Source organism: Lithobates pipiens, unplaced genomic scaffold, assembly GCF_037356315.1.
Source record: "Lithobates pipiens isolate NorthernLeopardFrog02 unplaced genomic scaffold, aLitPip1_a1.2 Scaffold_22, whole genome shotgun sequence".
Taxonomy (NCBI): domain Eukaryota; kingdom Metazoa; phylum Chordata; class Amphibia; order Anura; family Ranidae; genus Lithobates; species Lithobates pipiens.
The window spans coordinates 11,150,208-11,152,263 of record NW_027507784.1 but is presented as its reverse complement, the minus strand read 5'-3'; the positions used below and the strand labels follow the sequence as shown (position 1 = coordinate 11,152,263).

Below are 2,056 nucleotides of genomic sequence, written 5' to 3'. Positions count from 1 at the left end.
AACGAGCAGGGCCCTCTGATTCCTCTTGTATCAAAATGTAATGTAACTGTAATGTCTGCCCATGCATTGTAAAGCGCTGCACAAACTGTTGGCATTATATAAAACCTGTATTATAATAATAATAATAATAAAATAATAATAATATTACCCTTCCACACTCCATACAAAACAAAATGCTATGACTTAGGAAACATTTTACATTGATCTCTATTACACTAAAGGTCTATAATATATATTTAGAGTCTCAAGCTAAGCGTTCTCCACATGTTAAGTCTCTGTGTTCCTCCAGCTTCTGGTCCAGAATCTTCTCAGAATGGTCCTTCTCAGCTTGTTGCTGGCCTGGAAGATGACGGCGGCCTCCACCGATGGAGATAATATTTGTAAATTCCCAAAAACTATTGACAGTGAGGAACTTGGAAGAAAAGTCATCACTTGATACCCGCAGAAGAATGTTAAGATGAGAAGTAAGAAGAAGATTGTCCTCAGTGCAGTGACATGAGCCTGAAGATTTGGACGTGTTGATCCAGAGTCGTTATTCTTCACCCTCCAGACGTGTCTGAGCAGAAAGGAGGAAGTGAGGACCAGGCACAGAAGACTAAGGCAGAATGGAAGGATGATGCCTAGGGTGTTTACAGCCACACGATAGGAAAATACTTTATATAAACTGATAACAGAGACATTTGTACTGTTCACAGGAGACTGGATAAGACTTTTTGCATTGACAGCCCAAAAGCCCGGGACACTCACAATGAACACCCCAAGTGCTGTCAGGAATAGAAGGTGACTCAGGAAATTGGACACAATTCTCTTTAACCAGATGAAGAACCCATAGCTGAGATTGGTGATGGTGGTACAGTAATGAGCCGAGAGCCAGAAGGTCAACCAGAAGTTGTAATAGATTAGGAAGTTAATTGATGTGTTCATAAATACAAATAATTGTTTAATATAAAAGATTTCCAGAGAAAAGACAAAGAGCATTCCCTTTATACTCAGCACACACTGGAGGAGAAGATTCACAATCCCCTTAGCCAGGAAGATCACATCGGTGGGACTCAACTTCCCTTTCTTTCTGATGATGTCCAGATTACCCATCACAATACAAGTGTAAGAAGGGATTGCCAAGCCGAGTCCCAAGACTGAAGAGACTAAAATGGATAAGAAGAACGGATGCATCATGCTGAGGTTTGGTGTGATCTCCGGACAGAGATGACGGGACACGTCCAGTGATAGCAGACAGAATGATATAATTAGAGTTGGAGATATGGAAATAGTCTTCAGAGATCCGTCTCATGATTGACTTTGCATAAATGTGATGGATTTCATTTCAGTACCGATATTCAAAACACAAACTGCGTTAGCAATTTTTGAATATTTTCCATTATACCAATGCATTTAACCACTTCAGGACTGGCGGCTGTTTGTCTATTATATACACTCAGTACTATGATTATTATATATACTCAGCACTAGGGATGAGCTTCGTGTTCAAGACGAACATACGTTCGGCTCGAACATCGGCTGTTTGCCCATTCGGCGAATTCCGAACGTTATGGGCCGTACGCGCCAAATTCGTGTGGCGCTCACGACCCACAATGCACTGCAATGGCGCAGTGCATTGCTTGCTCATGATTGGCCAAGCATGCACTGTGACCCCGCATTCTTGGCCAATCACAGCGCCGTCAGCGAAGAGAGCCATAATTGGCCACAGGCAGGATTCCTGTGGCCAATCATAGCTCAGGCTGTGTAGTACACGCCCCACACTATATAAGGCTGCCAGCGCGGCGGCCTTGTGTAGTGTGTTGGCGTCTGTAGGAGTTAGTGGGTGTTCTGTGTACCTTCAACAGAGTATACACCGATTGTTATTGGCCGATTTTTCGTTCTTGCTCTTCTGTAGTGGTTGTTGTCTGCTTGCCCTGACCACAGTATACACCGCTATATCCACCTATATAGCTAGCGATATATCTTTCTTTTATAATAGAGCTTGCAGTCAGTGTTATGAGATTGTGCGTGCTGTCTGTGTGCTCTGAACCCAGTATAGACCCCTATATCCACCTAT

General features: G+C 43.0%; 1 protein-coding gene across 1 annotated transcript; it reads right to left on the bottom strand.

The window, feature by feature from the left end:
* Positions 1 to 267: 267 nt before the first annotated feature.
* Positions 268 to 1,092, bottom strand: LOC143925599 (taste receptor type 2 member 40-like). Its single transcript, XM_077450073.1, has one exon. The coding sequence runs from the start codon at positions 1,090 to 1,092 to the stop codon at positions 268 to 270; it is 825 nt and encodes a 274-aa protein (XP_077306199.1).
* Between the last annotated feature and the right edge of the window lie 964 nt (positions 1,093 to 2,056).